A 15,443-nucleotide genomic window follows, 5' to 3' on the forward strand; every position below is an offset into this window, starting at 1 on the left:
TAACCTACGTCCCCCCCCCCCCCCCCCCCTCCCGCCGGCTCACTCACTCCCTGACCATATCCATCCTATCTCTTGGGCTGAATCTCTTATTCGGGATGTTTGATTCCTTGTCTTATCCATCCATGGCCGCAGCCAGAGACGATTCAAGAGAACTGACACTACGGGGATGACAACGCAAGCATGATTGTGTATCCGGTATGGGACACTAGGACCGCAACATTCACACACATACACGCAACACCCGACTGTACTGCGGCTGCAAACTTACCTACCTGCCATGACATTATGTGGAAGACTTCCCGTGCTGTGCCCGTCGTACCTGTATGGTCCCGTTACACAAACATGGGATGGGCGATACGAACGCGCTGTTGGTGGTCGCAGATATATGACCGCCATCCGTCATGCCGTCACGGCGAAGGAACGCAAATATTAGCTATGTCGTAGTAGCAGTCCATTTTTCGAAAATAGACTTATTGCCGTTATCTCGCCGCGCTTCAAGGGGGGGAAAGCGGGCTTTGTTCTGATATGATCTCTTCTTCAACTATCCGAAAACTGGAAGCGCTGGGCCTCCCTAACAGGAGATTACACCAGTTGCCCTTGACTCTTCATCTCTCCTCTTCCGGGTCACACCTCGGTGTCAGCAGCCGCGAAGCTGAAGAAGATCACTCTGCAGACCGCTTGTCGCTTCTTGTCAAGTCTCAAAAAAAATGACCTCATTCACAGCCTTGAATCATCTATCCTAGACGACGAATCCCCCGCGCAGCAAAAGTACCACTTGTTAGGCGACGGAGGGAGACATTGGGATCGTTCCCAAACAATCGTGAAGATGTGCACTAAGACGTAGAACCTATGGCCTCTTTGGGCACGGGAGTTGATGAAACGACAGCGGTTTCAGTGTCGATCCTCTTTGAGCATCTCGGTGCTCTGAAACATCCCTGTTCCTGGAATATGGAAGATTCCCATATTCCGTGGTGTGGAGGATCCGCCGAGATTTGCTGGCTTGCATCGGTCTTTGGTCTTTGTAGAGTTTCGGGAAAGATCAATTATCACTACTGTAGTGTACGGCCCTCATTTTCGGGTATTTTCGACGGCGAGACAAGAGGAATGGATGATATCTGATGCCTTGTTAATTCTGATCCCCCATGACTAGGTAGTATTACTCATCGTATTAGGAAAAGGGGCAAAAGCCAAAAAAGAATGCCGGGTCGGAGTTCATGCGACCTGAGATCCGCCCTCAGCCTCTTATCTTTTCAGCTCGACCACAAGGAAAGTTGAGTGGGGTTCAAACGGATAGCACATGCGATGGGTTGGTGCAGGCGAGCAAGAAAAACAAATAAAAAAAGAATAAAAATTTGGGGTCCATTCGCAAGAAGCCTTATTGTCCCTGGGGTCGCTCAGACTTCTCGATAAAGGAAACCCTGGGACGGAGGGTTACGCGACAGCATCAAGGAAATGAATGGGGGCTTTTCGGCGGTATAACATGTTGCCCCGTGCTGTTCAGTCGCATCTTTCCACCGCCCCTTCCCGCCCATAGTGTGTGTAATTCCAGCATAATTAGATTGTGGCCTGCAAAAAGCGAGATAGGGGTCAATAATCGACGCCGTGGCTGGAACGAAGACGCAACAAAGAAAAAGACTCAAAGCTTCCATGCAGACCAGTGTGCTGAGTTTGGTGGTGGCAATGGAACGTTAAGTTGGGTTGGGGCGGTTATCTGCGTGCGAAGGCGTGGAGGTTGCCCAGACATGCTGCCGGAACCACGGCTCTCTTGAATATGCCTAACTACAAACCCTATCCACATGGCTAGGTGACGTTTCAGGCCGATTTTTCGGTCCCTAGTGCCGATCTTCCACTTTGCTGTTCACTTCTTGTTGTTGTTGTCGTTGTTGTTGTTGCTGCCGGGTGTTGTTTGACTTTTATTTGCGCCTCGTCATGCCGGTCCCGATGCACCAACAACAGACAAGAACCGTCTCTTGAGTTGGAGAACGATGGCTCGACGAATTGTTGGCCTGGTATCTACACTACCACTATCCACGGCGTTGTGACACTTGGGGCGCAGAAGTTGGATGCCATCATTTCCAAATACGACATCGTCTTTTTCGGTTCCCGAGCGATGTGAGAGGTGGAGCCAAAGAAGCGTTGTTTCAAGGGGCGCCTGCAATGATTAGCGGCTTGGCGGCTTGGCGGCGGATGATTCTGCAGGCTGTCCAATCCGCCGCTAGCGTTAGAGCCCCCGCCTTCTCTTTACAGACACTTGCACAAGTCTTGCAGGGTAAGTAGTCGCAGAGCGAATTGCAGCCGCCTTCGGCAAGCGTAGCCAGTCGCAGTCCCGTCCAGGGCCGCATTCAACGCATTCAACGCCGCGGTTTCCTCTCTTCAGCAGCCCGCTAGAGAGGGAAGGTGCAGCAAAAGACGCTATCGTCCCAATCCAGGCCCAGTCAGGCCCCCGGCTGCCCTTGCCCCCGCGGCGGCCACTTCCATCGTGACAACAACCTACACAAGTGGAAAGAGCGACTCCATGCCCACTGAAGCGAGCTCCTCCGGGCCTCCTCCATCTCCCTTCTCCATTTGTCGAGTTGTCGGGCTAACTTTTTCTTCGTCTCTCTTTCTATTCGCTCCGCAGTCGGCATTGAGGGGTTTTTCTTGCCGTGGTCTCTTGTGCGTAAAGAATTTGCGCACTTTGCGTGTTGTCACGGTCTCTCTCTTTCCTCCAGCAGCGCTCACATTCCACCCCGGACAAGTCAACCAAATTCTGGATCATCGCGGGCAGCGTACAGGGCACCGCTGCAGATAGTACACAGCAGGTATTGCACAGGCTTCCAAAGCCGGGCACCTTCAACTAAGAGTTCTACTCGCACTGACATCCATTACTACTTCACTACATATTATTTCGGCTGGGTGCTTTGATATCCATTCTCTTGTTGTGTGCGAGTTTCAAGAGACAATAAAGAAGGTTGCTATCATTGTCGCAGACAGCCCGTTGCGCGCTTCCAGGTCCCCTCCCCTCCGCTTCCCTCCCTCCCCCAAGGAGAGACAGTGTTAGGTAGCGGGCCGGGCGGCTTTGTGGTTAGTACCGTTAGTCTCCTCGTTGGCTGTCAGTGTCACGAATAAGGAGATTCCAACAACACACCTCTAACCAAGGGCCCCTTGCTCCCTCTCCACGTCGTCTTTCTTGCCGAGCCTGCTTCATATCCAAGCGTGTGACCACCAACACACGTTCACCACGCACCAGCTCCAGGCATTACCGCACCTTGTTGAGCTTGTTGGGCCCGACGCCAAACATTCTTTCGGTCGCTTCATCCACTTCCACATATACCGGACGACGGGCAAGCCACTGATTGCCGGACAGCGGTCAGCCCATCTTTGCCTTGGCTTTTTGGATTAGCATCGGCAGTCTGTGCGCCTACATATTCACCATCGCCGTTCCCTGCAGAAAGCAGCAGTAGCAGCAACAACCACCGCCTTTGCTTCTGCTTCTGCTTCTGCTTCTGCTTCTGCTTCTGCTTCCATCGATCCCCCCCAACCGCTCTGCACGCGCAAAACATTCGACGTCCTCTCGCCACGACCAGAAAACACACCTAACAGCCCATGTCATCATTACTTCCAAGCTGACCGTCGCTTCAACCATGGCCATGCTGGCATCCAAGTCGCCCTTCACGCCTTCGCTGGGTTCCCAGTCGTCCACCATGATGGCGAGCACACCACAAACCGCCTACACTCCTTCGCGAAGAGCGCCTGCAGTCTCTCATGCGACCAACCAGAACTATGCGAGTCCTACCGAATCCGAATTTTCCGACCTTGACGGGCCCGAATCGGTCAAGAACTGGAACGAGGACAGGGTGTGCGACTATCTCAGGAGCGTAAAATGCGGCGACTACGAAAGGATATTCCGCAAAAATAACATAAATGGCGAGGCGCTTTTGGAGATTGACAAGGAGGTCCTCAAAGAGATGGGAATCGAAAAGGTTGGAGATCGCGTCCGCTTGTTTCTGAGCATCAAGAAACTCCGGACACAGACCTATGCGAACCAGAGAAAGAGAGACAGGGTCAGTTTGGCTATCCAGGTGCCCAAGCTTGCCACTTTGACTTGGCTTAATGGCTAATGCTTCTCTAGGAATCCTTTGCTGTGCTTGATAACCAGTATTCAGCGACTTCTTTGCGAGTGCCCATCACAAATCGATCAGCGGCGACGTCCGCTCCTCGGCGCTATGACCGCCAGTACGAACTCACCCCCAATGCCGACATGTCGAAACCTTCCTCGCGGCCGACCTCGCCGCTACCTAGTTCTGACTACAACAGACAAGCCCGGCGAGGCTATGGGCAACAACAGGGCTATGGCAATCAACCTACACAAGCTGCTCCCTCGCGGTTCCCCATGTCTCCTCCTGAGTCCCACCCCGGCCGATTGGTACAAGCCCACACTAGGAACAACTCCAGCATGGATGGTTCGCTGATGGCTGCGCTGCCACAGGGTCAGGATGTCATTCGCGTCATCTCCACAGGTGGCGTAACCAAGGTTGTTAAGATTGCCGACTGCAACACCTGTGAAGAGGTTATGCGTGTTACCCTACGTAAGTTTGGCTTGCGGGAGGACCATGAAAGGAATTACTGTTTCTGGGTGCTAGCCGGCGTTGATCCGGACCCAAACCAATGCCGCCGCCTCGGGGATACGGAGCTGTGGAGAGTCATCAAAGACCACACTCGCCCAGAGCGCAACCGCCTGATTCTCAGGCGAGTTCCTTCTGGAGAGCCGGGCAAGGCAGAACTCGAAAGAGCAGCTGCCATTGCGATGGAGGAAGCACAGCAAACACATAGGCCTCCAATTGAGCCTAGCGATAAGCGGAGTCAGCTGAAGCTGCAAAAGGTGCTGGGAGTCGGCTGGGAAGACCTCCAACAACAGCCTCCGCTCTCTCCCATGTCCTATCAGGACCGAGAAAGAAACGTCTCAAACGCTGCTAGGGATCTAGAGCGGCCAGCACCTCTGGAAACCCCCAGGGCCATGCCTCGCCGTACACAAGCACTTCGTCAGTTCGGTGGGCTGAGACCGCCTAGCGAGCTTATCGCCTCAGATCTTACGAGCTACTTTCCAGATCACTCTCGTGAAGCTATCGACAGGACGGCCCGTTTGTCCATGAGACGCTCGGCACGTCTGAGTAGAGTGAACCATCGTCTGAGTGTTGCTAGCACCCTTAGCTTTGCCTCTAGCATACAAGACGCTCCGCCAATCCCTACCATCGCAGACAGCTGGTTGACCGCTTCCAACCAGATTGCCAAGGTACGCCCGCGTGATGTGCTGCCAAGGGCGCCTCACGGATATAGAGACTCTGTGGCTTCATCCGTGCTTGATACGCTACAAGAAGAAGGCTCTCCAACCGAGCCTAACCGGAGATCATTCGTTCCATTTTCGGACAGCGGCTCGGATACAGCTGCAGTTAGCGTCATCGATCCCGATGGTAACATAGTCAGACACAGTTACTACGACAGCGGCACCACTAACTCAGCCGATTCCGCGGTAATACAGGAAGCGCTTGCTGAAGATGGCGAGGATGCTGCTGACAAGGAACTTCAAACTTTCCTGGCGGGCGACGCTTGGGACGACAGTATGTGGATGAAGGGTTCTCTTATCGGTCAGGGTTCATTTGGCTCCGTGTACCTCGCCCTACATGCCATCACTGGTGAACTGCTCGCCGTGAAGCAGGTCGAGACACCTGCACCTGGTGCAGACAGTAAAAACGATGCCCGCAAGAAGAGCATGATTGAAGCGCTCAAGCGCGAGATCACCCTCCTTCGTGACCTCCAACATCCCAATATCGTGCAGTACCTGGGCTGCAGCTCATCCGCCGAATATCTCAACATTTTCCTCGAATACGTTCCCGGTGGTTCCGTGCAGACCATGCTCAACCAATACGGTGCCCTCCCCGAATCACTCGTTCGCAGCTTCGTTCGTCAAATCCTCCAGGGCCTCTCCTACCTCCACAATCGTGACATCATTCACCGCGACATCAAGGGCGCCAACATCCTCGTCGACAACAAAGGTACCATCAAAATCTCTGATTTCGGCATCTCCAAGAAACTCGAAGCCACCAACATCCTCAACGGCGCCAACAACAACAAGCACCGTCCCTCACTGCAAGGCTCCGTCTTCTGGATGGCTCCTGAGGTAGTCAAACAAACCAGTTACACCCGCAAAGCTGACATCTGGTCACTCGGCTGCCTGGTGGTCGAGATGATGACGGGCACCCACCCGTTTCCCGACTGCACCCAGTTACAGGCCATCTTCAAGATTGGCGGCTCCAAGGCCTCGCCGACGATTCCGGATAACGCTAGCGAGGAGGCGAAGCAGTTCCTTGCGCAGACATTTGAGATTGATCATAATAAGCGGCCGAGCGCAGATGAGCTGATGTTGAGCCCGTTCTTGACGCCTGTGCCGGGGACATAAGAGTTTCTCCAATAAAGTGTGTGAGTATTCTTATGTCAGAAATTGACATAAGAGGAGGATTTAATCAGGGCTTGAATTGTAGTGACAAAAAACTTATGTATGTGTTGCTACTTATCTGTGAGGTTTGTCTGTCTGTCACGCTGTCTGTTTTACGCTGGTGTCTGTCAAATGTGGTCTGTCTGAAAATGACTATGACTACTTCCTTTCTTTTCCCAAGTTTTTGTTTTGATTACCTCTTTTTGTTTTTGATTTGATGTTGCTCACTCAGCAGGCTGGCTGGCTGGCGCCGGGCAGGACAGGGCAGGCAAAAAATGACACTTTTTCCGAGACAAATACTACCGACGGATGGCATCTTGTTTTGTTGGGACGGGGATAGGGACATTTTGTGATTTTTCCGGTCATCTTTTCCTTTTCATGTTAAGTTTTCCTTTTGAACTCCATTCATTTTTTTTCTCATATACAATACCTACCTACTACAACATGGCGGCAGGAAGGTGTAAAGACGGCGGGGATAGGAACTGGGAATATTTCAACGATGTGATGGACGAGTCAGAACCGATTAACATGATGATGGGAGGAAGGACGAGGAGGAAGCTTATTGAAACTGGGAGGGCTGGGTATGGTGGGACGAGGAAGGGAGAGCGGTATGCAGTCGTGGAAGGGGAGGAGGAAGAGAGCGATAGTGACTGAAAAGAAAGTGTTTAAAGTTCAAGTACCTGACTTCCTGAGGTGACCCTTTTGGTGACTTTCAATCGATTCTCTGGCTTTAAGCAAGAGCACCTATCTGTGTATGTTGTGGGCTGCAGTGACTCTGTCTGTCTACCTCCTACAAGCCTGGCATTCTATAGGCTCATTTGGGAACATTAGAAGAGCACACCTCCTTTAGAGCCGTTATAGATATTGGGTCCGGGTCCGATCCTTCTTTGTGACGACGAAAGTCGATATTTCTTCTATAAACCCCTTCTCATACGGCAGTCATTTATTCATAGGCGTGAACTTTCGAGTGGACGCCAAACCATCAATCCGGGTAGGTGGCCCAGAAGATCAACTCACTGCTGCGGTAGCTTTTGAGTAGTCATGGCCGAGCAGTGAGGTTCTAGAAAGACGGATGGCTTTCGATTAAATTTCGCAGGAAGCTGGACTCAATTACTGGTCCACTGTGCTTTGGCTTCAAGCCCTTTCAAAATGAGGAAGAAGCTAGGCAGCCATACGAAATGCTTTTCATCAGTCCCGCCGGCTTTTATGGAATTAATCGACTTCATGGCTTTAGTTGGTAAGGAAATGAACTGACGAAGCTTCAAGCTTAGTAGTGTAGATGTTCCTTCCTTAAGGTATGCAAGGAGAAGACAACATCGATGCGAAGAGCGGAACTTGATTAAAAGCCCCATCCGCCGCGTGTGCTGCTGTAAACTAGGTACCTAGGTAGGTGACCGTCAAAGTGCTCGTATGTAACGGGTATCTCATTCATCATTTTTCTTGAATACTTCCTCTACTACTGCAAGTAGGTACCTATCTGCCAACTCGTCGAAAGTAGAAGGGTTCAATTATTCTTCGGACCAAGATATGTGATGTAAACATCGACGCTCCATGCTAACAATAACAACCCTTTGACTTTTACCGACATGGAAGAGAAAAGAAAAACGGACAAAAACGGAAGGAAAAAAAAAAAAAACATGCATGCTGATGATACTCTTACTTTGGCACACGACTCCAATTCGTAACTCATAAAGCCCACTCCTCCTTGTCCTCATTCTCTTTGACAAACGGTTCGTCGATCCGCTTGATGGCATACTCGCTGCAAAGGATACTGTTATTTCATTCACCACATGTTAGCACAGATACATCCTGCTATAGTCTTCTCTCTCAGAGAGATGGACGAAACGGGAGAGATAATAAAAAAAATATAAAAAAGACTTACCAAGCCTCCCCAACCAACCCATCCAACTCCCCAATCATCTCCTCCCTCTTCCTCCCCTTCACCAACCCTCTACTAATCTGTACCTGACACTCTTTGATCCTCTTCGCCTTCCCTGGCCCGGCCTGTTCAAGGACTCTCTTCCCCAAACAATCCGAGTGAAAGGCATGTTGACAAGGAAACACAAAAAACTGCCGACTTAACAACGGCAAGCCACACACATAACATTTTTCGCCAGGTTCCACAATCGCATACCGCTGATCGAGCGCCGCGATATCGACTTTGATGTTGGTAGCCGTCGCCGCGCTCTCGTCCATTTCTCGTCGGAGGGAATCAATGTTGCGCGAGTACTCTTCCAGCGCAGCGCAGATTTCCTCCTTGAAGTCGTCAATGACGACAAAATCGGGGAAAAAGGGAATGAGGTCCTCGATTTTGAGCAGGTCGCAGCGCCGCAAAAAGTCAATGGCGGTTTTGATGCCGTTGGATTGGGAAATGACTTTCTTCGCGACGGCGAGCCAGAGCTTTTTGCGCAGGGGCGGGTTAGAGTGGGCGCGCTCGGCGACGATGATGGCGAGGTCGATCTCGTCGTGGGCTAGGGCGAGTTGGACTGCTTGCAGGTATTGTCCCATCGAGGTGTAGATGTGCGCGCACGAGAGCACGCGGTGATGCTGGATACAGAGGCGGAGGGCGAAGTCCGGGTCGAAGCGCGGCTCGTCGCCTTGGGATTCGAGGTACGAGAGTAAGGCTGATTCGTCCTTGGATGTGGACGGGTGTGCGGCGTAGATGGAGACGAGGGTGTTGTGGACGGCAGAGTCGGTGGATTGGAGCTGGTTGACGACGTAGAGAAGGTAGCGGATAGCTTGGTTTTGGGACAGAGGGCCCTTGTAGTTGCGGTCGTATTCGAGCAGAGCCGGGATTAGATTGCGCGGTTCGAGGTTGGCTTGCCGCATGAGAATATCGACGAGCTCCGCGGCGACGTGCGTCATGAGTACGCTGCTATAACTGTAAAAGACCTCCGGGTCGGTCTGGCGTTGGAGCACCCGGAGTGCTTCAGACCACCGCTCTCGCTGGACCCAGTATGAGAGGACAAAGTGGTAGTCGTTGATGGCGTCGGCGTAGTAAAGGAGCTCTTCTTCGCGGCCGTGGCTGCCAATGACAGCATAAACGGTTTTCCGATCGAGGTCCGATTTGTGTCTGTTGACAAATTCCTGGTACTCTGCTCGCACAACATCCAGCTGTTCTCTCGTTTGTGTCGGGTTCAATGTCTCGGAAAGCTCAGCCCTGGTGATGATTGTATCATCAAGGGAGTTGAGTTTAGCCATAAAGATCTCTATCAGCCAGCTTGCAATCATTTGCCTTTGCATGATGTAGCTCTTCTTGAAGGTCGAGAGTTTCCCCAAAAGATACTTGCGAAGCGCATCAGGCTGGTTGTGGTCAATGAAGGCGAGCGCCACTTCCTCAAAAGGCTTACTGCTTTTGCCATAGACCCCGGCAGCCTCGTTGTACTGCCCCTTGCTGAGAAGATAATCGCCCGATGCTATCGCGACCGCGTCTTTCTGTGCTGGAGTATGAGCGTGTTTAAGAGCCGCGTCGAACTTCTTCAGTTTCAGCATGATCTTCCAGATGTCCCTGTCTTCGTCTCTTGGGACGATCTCGAAGATTTCTTGCGATGTGAAAAGCCAGTATGTGTTCTTTTGGATATCGACACATAGACCGATAGCCTTTTGTCCTTGATTGAGTATCACTTGATCGTAGACTATATCCCCCGTCAACCTGTTAGCGGCGACCACTCGGTCGCCTATTAGACTGATGATATGCCAATGCGTAAGGGCAATGGCGTTGATGTAGTCGTTTGAAGCTGTCATCCTCCTGCCCCCAATCCTTTCCGGAGTCATCAGCTGCGCCCTGGGCAGGAGCTGGGCCTCATTGAAGACCTTGTTGCCCAACTCCGAGGTAAAAGGGCTGAGCAGGAGCTGCCCATGGTAGACTCCATGTGAAGATAACCAAGCAAAGACTCTCTCGTTCACATCACCATCGTGGGGTCTGCTGGTGTCTTGGGGGTGGTCCGGGGAGATCACCAGGTCCGATGCCGCTGCTGTGGCTGCCGTCGACCGTGGGAGCTCATGGACAACAGGCTGCTCGGCTTCAAAGAGCTTTGCATAGATGGAACCACCTCCGTCATTTTTGCCTACTTTGCCTACAAGGTGGAACAGCCTGCTCTGGGTACTGATCATGATGCGCCTGGTGTCTGTCCCGGCGCCGGGCAGGGTGTCCACCCAAAGACCGGTAACAGGACCATCCGGAAGCTTGTGCAGGACCTTTAGGTATTTCTCCTCTTTGCGGTAGAACTCGGTCGAGTGTTCGATGTAGCCTTCGTAGACGTTGCCGTCGGATGCGCCAATGAGAATCTCGCGGGTCGAGGCGGTAGGTAGCGAGGGGTTCCATGCAATGCTTTCGATTGAGACTCCTCGTAACCGGGCCAGCGGGCGGGGGTGGCGCGACTGCGAGTGCAGATAATAGTTCTCGCCTTGAGATGTGCAGATGATGAGATGGGAGGCGGTCGGGTCGAGGAACATGCGCCGGATCACGCCAACTTCGGTCGGCTTCTTGGGAAGGTCGATATCTGTATGGTTTGCTTGTTAGCAAAACAGATCCACCCCACCGTTGACTTCCATGTTTCTGCCTACCGTCGATGTCTTCGGGCTTGTTCAGGTCGATGCGCAGAATGCGCCCGTTGGAGAGGGCCAATATCAGGACATTGTTGGCTGTCTGGGCCGAGACAAAGTCGGCGGCTATGGAGAATTGAAGCTGGACCTGCTCGACATCGAAGATGGGTAATAGCTCGTCTGCGAGACCGGGAACATCGCTCGAGGCCACGAAGCCGTTGGACGGGTCGAAGGCCATGATGGTTCGAGCGTGAAGTTGTTGGGTTGCCGGCGCCGTGGTTCCTTATCGCCCGATCACTAGGCTTTCATGGTCGAGTTGCGCCCAGTCCTCAGCTTGTAGCGGCCGCGCAGTCAAGTTGCGCATATGCGAAATAGCGGATGACGTTTCGAATTGTCGGGAGCGGTACCGAGGTATCTTACTATGCACTGGAACGTGAAGTTGGAATAGAGTAGAGATGACAGAGGTCCGGTAACCTTGTTGTTGGTACCTATGAGCTAGCGTGATGGAGGTCACTACCACCACCTAATCCACCCTTCCACAACAGAACTCACAACGAAGGAAACTCACAACGGGAGGTAGGTAGAGCGGGGACAAAGGTAGGTACCTATCCCTAGAGGTACCTCTACGTAACCCCGCGTTCCAGCGCTGCGCTGACCCTAACCCTCAAGATACGCTCACACCTTGTAGTGTTGGTCTGGAAGCGTAAACTTCTGATGCTATTCAGATGTCAAATGCATCAAAGCTGTTCTTGAAGATCCCATCACCAACCACCAACCAAAATAAAAGAATACGCAAGCTGGGATCTCAGCATTCCGACCTTGACTAGACCAGATTGTGCCGACCTTGAACCAAAACAGTGCAAGATCCATGTACTTTCCTCACAATGCTTGCTTCTGGTCCCCCTCACCGTCGAATACCGAGACACCAATGTGTTTGTTCTGGCTGAAATGTGCTTGATTGTGTATTGAGCGTCCCGGCCCCGTTGGGTACGGAGGCTTGAAGGTTTGGGACTCGGAGGTAGAGGGAAGAGATGACGGTGCCAAGCCCCGGCACCCGGGTTTGCTCTCTCCGGACGAACAGCGCACGGACTTGACGGTACCCGATGGCCGGATGGTGACGCACAGAGCCGTACGGCACGGCGCCAAAGGTCTGGTCGGCTACTAGCCGCACTGGAGCCGGGCAAACTGAGCTTTAGGCGATCAAACAGAAATCTCGTTCAGCGGTTCGCAAACCGGACAAGGGAACGGTGAAAAGGCGGCGCACTTCCAGATGGGGGATCCGGGCAGAATAGTTCGCGTGGAACTCATGCTGCCGGACATTTGATGTCGAGCTGTGCCGTCTGGGCGCATCGGCCTTCGGAAGTCCTCTAGGCGGTGTTTCTGTCCAGTTACCGGTATAATTTCACGGTCTCACGATTTTGCATCGGCCGGAGTCCTCTTGCCTGGGGCCTTTCAATCTTTGGAATGGTCGTAATAAACCGAAGACGTTACGACCTGTACACTACGACTTGGGCATACCCTTATGACACATCCAAGCATCTTGATTTTACCTCTGAACCCAATTTTGAGGGCAGTTCGTGGATGACGAATGCCTAAGTGATCATGGCCGGTGTGTTTTCAGATTATCATGATCCCTATCACAGTTTTGTAACAGCCTTTCCCAGCCAAAGCGAGCCGTATTGGACTGTTCATCTTGGGTTTATTGGTACGACCACTTTTCCTTTCAACTTGAAACCACTTGATTTCCTATTGTTTGCCGCTTGCGCAAAAAAACAAACGAAGGGAGGGACATGAGAAATCCTAACCGCTGTCGGCATAGTCATCGTTCATCCAATCTTGAAGATCCGCGGTAAACTTGAATGTTGATGTCCAACCACAAGTCCACCCACCAGGGCAGTGAGTGTTATTGCGGGGATTGTTCGGTGCAGTTCGTTCGTTCATGGACCTCTCCCAGCACGCCCAGTCCTGATCCCCGGGCGCAGCACGCAATAATGCTCCACGGTTTCCACCGCTTCGAAACACGCCAAAATTCGCATTAGAAAAGAAATACGGCGATCCCCGGGCCACTAGCAGCAGCGGACAGACGATACGAGGGAGCATCATGGTGTACTTTTGCAGGGGTTGGCGGAACAGGGATCTTCGAAAGGCAGTGCAGCAGTGCTCTCACCACGGAACCCCATTGCTCACATCGAAAGTCACAAAGAGCCCAGGTACGAAGGTCAATATGTTTCCAAAAAGTGTTTCCATTCAGCTATCATCGTCATAAACATTGGACGATCAGTAGCAATTAGAATTTAGTAAATACAAAGATAGGATATGAGTACCATTCTACCACGTTTCTTCGCACGCTGTCATATGCTAGTAGAAAGAATATCCGCATTCCCCAATAAAAAAATGACAAAACAAGAGACTCATGGCCCGGTAGAGGTATAGATAGGGTATAACGAGATCGTCTTTATTTCGAGATAGTGTAAACCAAAACAGGACATAAAGATAATGCTCGCTATGGTATATGAATAGGTATATAAAAATTGGTGCTTCCTCTCTCTTGTCCCGGAATGACCAGCGCGCCCACTCTCCAAAAAGGATGTACATGAAAAGACTTGATCCATGTCATGAAAAATAATTGATATGTTGTTGTTGCGGTTGCGCGCCCCATGCAATGGTACAGCCATCCAGGCCCTTTCTTGTTCTTCTAAAACCCAAGGATATCAAAGATACAAAAGAAACTGCTGATTCTGCGTCGTCCGAAGGTCGATTCCGAGCCACGCATTTGTTGAACTCCTGTTCCTCGTCACTTAAAAGTGAATTTAAGCGAGGAAGACGGTGAGGAGACCGGCAGCAGCGGCGAGGAGGGCAGAGCCAGTCATGGCACCGGCACCGGCGGTGACGGGAGCCGAGGGGCTGGGGGAGCCGGTGGTGGGGACGGTGCCGTTGCCAGCGGGAGGGGCGAAGCCGCCGGAGGGGCTGGCGGGGGGGTTGGCGGGGGGAACGACAACCGAGGCGGTGGCGCAGGGCACGTCAACGGTCTCGTAGATCACGGTGGGGATGACGGTGGTGATCTGGGTGGAGATGGTCTTGACGGAGTGGCCGCACTGCTCAGGAGCGGGGGCAACGGGAGCAGCAGTGCTCAGGGTGGTGGGAGGGAGGCCAGTGCCAGCGGGCTGGGTAGGGACGGGGGCCATGGTGGTGCCGTTGGAGAAGGCAGCGGAGGAGCTGGCACCAATGGCGGCGACGGAGGTCTCAGTCACAGGGCGGACGGTGGTCGCAACAGGGACGGTCTCGGTGACGACCTGGGTGGACTGGGCCGGGCAGTTGGGGACCGAGGGAGGGCACTGGGTGATAGTGCGGACCGAGGTGCTGTAGATGGTGGAGGTGGTGACGGGGTAGACCGACGAGGTGACGACGGTGCTGCGAGCAGGGCAGTTGGTCACCGTGGGGGCGCACGAGGTGATGGTGACATAGTCGGTCTGGTAGACAGTGGACTGGGCAGCATCCTCAGCGAGGACGGCACCGGCCATGACAAGAGCAGCAGCGGAGAAACGCATTTTGTCGGTTGGGGGGGTTGTTTAAAAGGGGTGGGTTCTTGAAGAACGGTGTAGTTGGTGTTGGAAGAGAGTGTTATTAAAAGCAATGTGCTTGAGCGTTGGTAAAGAGTGGACGACCGAAGTCAAAGTTGAGACTGAAGCTTGAAGTTGGCTTGTTGGCTGGGGAAGAAAGAAGAGAAGAGAGATGGATAGGTCGAGGAAGCGCAAGTGTTAAATATCCAAGATGGCGTCCATCTGCCCAGGCTCTCCAGTCCAATTCGCGGGTTGACCCCAGCAGTTCGTGGTTGGGTCCCTGGCACCCACATTGCAGAACGGGAAATTAACGTTGCCATCATGGACACTAGTTCCAGGGGTTCGGTGGAGGAGACTTGTCCCCTGTCCTCCTCCTCCCTCTGCCCTCGAAGCATCGCGCTCACCTCCACAGCGCTGGCTAGCCCGGGCGTGTAGAAAAAACATTGATCCAATGACGGCCGACCACTGTGGTTTCCCATCATGCGTCGCGCAAATCGCCGTACCAATTCGAGCAGGCCAGCAACTCGCCAGCAACAGGGGTTCAACCCAGTGTTCACCACTTGTTCACCTGCGAAAGACAAGCCCCCGACGTTTGCTGGCATCCGTTGCCGTAGCAAACAAAACGCTCATTCGTGATTTGGCAGCCCTTCGAGCTCTCTCGTGTACGTATTAGGGGATGGCCATTCTGCTCGACAGTTGAAAACGGCAGAGCGACACGGCTGACGGGTAACGGTAGTGTAGAATGCACCCAACTCATTACGGCGCTTCCTGCAAATAGTCTGTGATCAATTTTTAGCAAGAATACCGCACACGTGAGAATGTTCGCCAATGTTTGCCTCTTCCGCTTTGTCTTTCACAGAGCGCCT

General features: G+C 52.7%; 5 protein-coding genes across 5 annotated transcripts; 3 read left to right on the forward strand and 2 right to left on the reverse strand.

The window, feature by feature from the left end:
• Positions 1 to 3,623: 3,623 nt before the first annotated feature.
• NEUTE1DRAFT_121976 (uncharacterized protein) lies at positions 3,624 to 6,451 on the forward strand (the record flags this gene model as incomplete). The annotated part of the gene is made up of 2 exons (XM_009852384.1): positions 3,624 to 4,043; positions 4,112 to 6,451. The coding sequence occupies 2 exons, from the start codon at positions 3,624 to 3,626 to the stop codon at positions 6,434 to 6,436; spliced, it is 2,745 nt and encodes a 914-aa protein (XP_009850686.1).
• A 379-nt stretch (positions 6,452 to 6,830) lies between these two features.
• Positions 6,831 to 7,145, forward strand: NEUTE1DRAFT_116872 (uncharacterized protein; the record flags this gene model as incomplete). The annotated part of the gene is made up of 1 exon (XM_009852385.1): positions 6,831 to 7,145. The coding sequence occupies one exon, from the start codon at positions 6,851 to 6,853 to the stop codon at positions 7,124 to 7,126; it is 276 nt and encodes a 91-aa protein (XP_009850687.1).
• A 955-nt stretch (positions 7,146 to 8,100) lies between these two features.
• NEUTE1DRAFT_81265 (uncharacterized protein) lies at positions 8,101 to 11,255 on the reverse strand (the record flags this gene model as incomplete). The annotated part of the gene is made up of 3 exons (XM_009852386.1): positions 8,101 to 8,243; positions 8,355 to 10,974; positions 11,039 to 11,255. The coding sequence occupies 3 exons, from the start codon at positions 11,253 to 11,255 to the stop codon at positions 8,159 to 8,161; spliced, it is 2,922 nt and encodes a 973-aa protein (XP_009850688.1).
• Positions 11,256 to 11,987: 732 nt separating this feature from the next.
• Positions 11,988 to 12,182, forward strand: NEUTE1DRAFT_42242 (uncharacterized protein; the record flags this gene model as incomplete). Its single annotated transcript, XM_009851995.1, has 1 exon — positions 11,988 to 12,182. A coding segment is annotated over one exon (195 nt), but the record flags the coding sequence as incomplete, so codon positions are not given.
• A 1,060-nt stretch (positions 12,183 to 13,242) lies between these two features.
• Positions 13,243 to 14,730, reverse strand: NEUTE1DRAFT_116873 (uncharacterized protein; the record flags this gene model as incomplete). The annotated part of the gene is made up of 1 exon (XM_009852387.1): positions 13,243 to 14,730. One exon carries the CDS (start codon positions 14,563 to 14,565, stop codon positions 13,828 to 13,830), a length of 738 nt encoding a protein of 245 aa, XP_009850689.1.
• Between the last annotated feature and the right edge of the window lie 713 nt (positions 14,731 to 15,443).

This window comes from Neurospora tetrasperma (genome assembly GCF_000213175.1).
Source record: "Neurospora tetrasperma FGSC 2508 unplaced genomic scaffold NEUTE1scaffold_3, whole genome shotgun sequence".
Lineage (NCBI taxonomy): Eukaryota > Fungi > Ascomycota > Sordariomycetes > Sordariales > Sordariaceae > Neurospora > Neurospora tetrasperma.